The sequence below is a fragment of the Sinocyclocheilus grahami genome, unplaced genomic scaffold, assembly GCF_001515645.1.
Source record: "Sinocyclocheilus grahami isolate Dianchi unplaced genomic scaffold, SAMN03320097.WGS_v1.1 scaffold343.1, whole genome shotgun sequence".
Taxonomy (NCBI): Eukaryota; Metazoa; Chordata; class Actinopteri; order Cypriniformes; family Cyprinidae; genus Sinocyclocheilus; species Sinocyclocheilus grahami.
The window spans coordinates 90,853-92,723 of NW_015505522.1; the positions used below are offsets into that span (position 1 = coordinate 90,853).

The 1,871-nt window shown below is 43.5% G+C and overlaps 2 protein-coding genes across 4 annotated transcripts in view; one reads left to right on the forward strand and one right to left on the reverse strand.

The window, feature by feature from the left end:
• The window catches only part of sec24a (SEC24 homolog A, COPII coat complex component), a 33,676-nt gene that overhangs the window by 31,205 nt on the left and 600 nt on the right, over positions 1–1,871 (reverse strand). For 2 of the 3 annotated variants that reach the window (XR_001611109.1, XM_016295985.1), the window contains exon 1: positions 243–507. The exons of the other annotated variant lie outside the window; for it this stretch is intronic. Coding sequence is in view for 1 of the 2 variants with exons in the window: in XM_016295985.1 (XP_016151471.1) it covers positions 243–297 (55 nt within the window). In the remaining variant the exon portion in view is untranslated. Of the gene's footprint in view, positions 1–242; positions 508–1,871 lie in introns of those variants that run through there. 3 annotated transcript variants of the gene reach the window in all.
• The window catches only part of sar1b (secretion associated, Ras related GTPase 1B), an 11,438-nt gene continuing 10,111 nt past the window's right edge, over positions 545–1,871 (forward strand). Inside the window, exon 1 of the mRNA XM_016295995.1 lies at positions 545–555. The gene's annotated coding sequence lies outside the window, so the exon portion shown is untranslated. The remainder of the gene's footprint in view (positions 556–1,871) is intronic.

Sequence of the window (1,871 nt, forward strand, 5' to 3'; positions counted from 1 at the left end):
GCCGAACAGAGCCGAGCCGAGCCGAGCCAGGACAGCCGCGTCACTCCGCCACTGACTGACTCGGGTTAGCCCGTTAGACGAGTCCTTTAGAGCTTCGCGTTACTCGAAGACCTCAGGATCCGGCCTTCATCGAGCGACGCGACGCGCTAGAACTCTGGCCGGTCGCGTCGCGTCGCTGAAGCGATCAAACTCCGGAGAAACTCTCCGCCTGAGCGCGGCGCGTTTAGACGCGAGCTACTCACCGTTCGCGTACGAGCCTCCGGCGCCGTTCTGTGACGCGAAGCCGCCGCTGGACATCGTGAAGCCGGATCGGTCAGCGAGCGTCTCACAGGCCCGCGGCTGCGCTCATTCTGTCTCGCGCTGCCGAGCGTCGCGGGGATAAACAGCGCCTTCCTCTCAGCGGAAGTCGAGCGGAGCACGGACAGCGCGCATGCGCACTTGGTACACGTGGCATTTCCTGTGGAGCGCCGCTTTCCGCCGTACTGGAAACACGAGTCACTGCAGAGCTGCTTCCGCTTTCCGAGCGATCACCGGAGCCAGCGCTCAGGCCTTCAGGTGTGTCATCTCGTTAATTACATGATGTTTCGATTAATTAATCGCAAAATAAATTTGACTGTGAAAATACCCACAAAAGGTTATTTACACAGCTATGTTTGTGTTGAATGAGAAAGTATCAAGTAGACGTTACAAATTGTAGCTTTAGAAATATTTTATTTGATTCAACATAAAATGTATTACACATAAACATTTGGGCTACAACAGCCTGACATAAACTATGGAACATAAAAGAAGATAATTTGAGAAACATCTCAGTATTTTCTGTTCACACGATGAACGTCACTGCTAACCAACACAGCTTTGTTACCAACAGTCGTTTTTTAATTTTTTTTGGTTGAACTATCCCTTTAATGTTTTATTATTATTATTATTATTTTATTAAATGCTACTCTAAATAAGAAACTACCTCTGCCAGCAGGTGGCGGTAAATGTCTTTGAGTCATTCATTCATTTGATTCAAACGACTGATTCATTCAGGAATGAAGTAAACGACTCTCTTTATGAACGGATCTTTGAATCATTGGTTCACACGATTCGTTCTAAACGCGGATTCATCAGAAACTAAACACAGTGTTGCTCAGAGACCTGTGGCTTTAAATGTTATTATGTGCTCTGCTAAATTGAGCAAAAACACATAATATCGTGTTTAAAATATAACACAATATCAACTTCTTAATTACTGAAATGTTTAATAAAATCACATTTGCACTCTAACAGCACTGGTGTGATTCGCTCATCATATCATGATGTAGACTAAATATGAGACACAAACACATACAGAGGCATTTTCGCACCATTATCTAGAGTTTCAGGGCATAACTGCATTGATGGACTGTGGCCCTGCAGCATTGCCAGCAGTGAGTGCGTTAACTGCTTTTAATATTTTAATCGCATTATTTTTATTTAATCAAGTTAACGCGTTAAACCGACAGCCCTACCCACAACACATTCAGATGTGCTTCAGCTGCAGAGATTTCGTTATTACAAGAGTACATGTACAAAGTTAAACGCATTTAAACCATTTACGCTGAGGTCAGGACCTGAGAATTATATAGAGATGTAAAAACTACGAAAGCTGTCCTGTTTGCTTTATACAGTCTTGTATAATAATAATTGGTGTTTAGCACTGTATAATCCCTTTTGTGCTGAAGTTCTCTAAATTGTCATATTAATAAAATAAATTTTAATAATATTTCTTTGCAAAGCTTGAGAGAACATGCATGTGTGTGTGTGTGTGTGAGAGCGTGTGTGTGAGTGTGTGCGAGTGTGTACGTGAGTGTGTGTGCGAGTGTGTGTGTGTGTGTGTGTGTGTG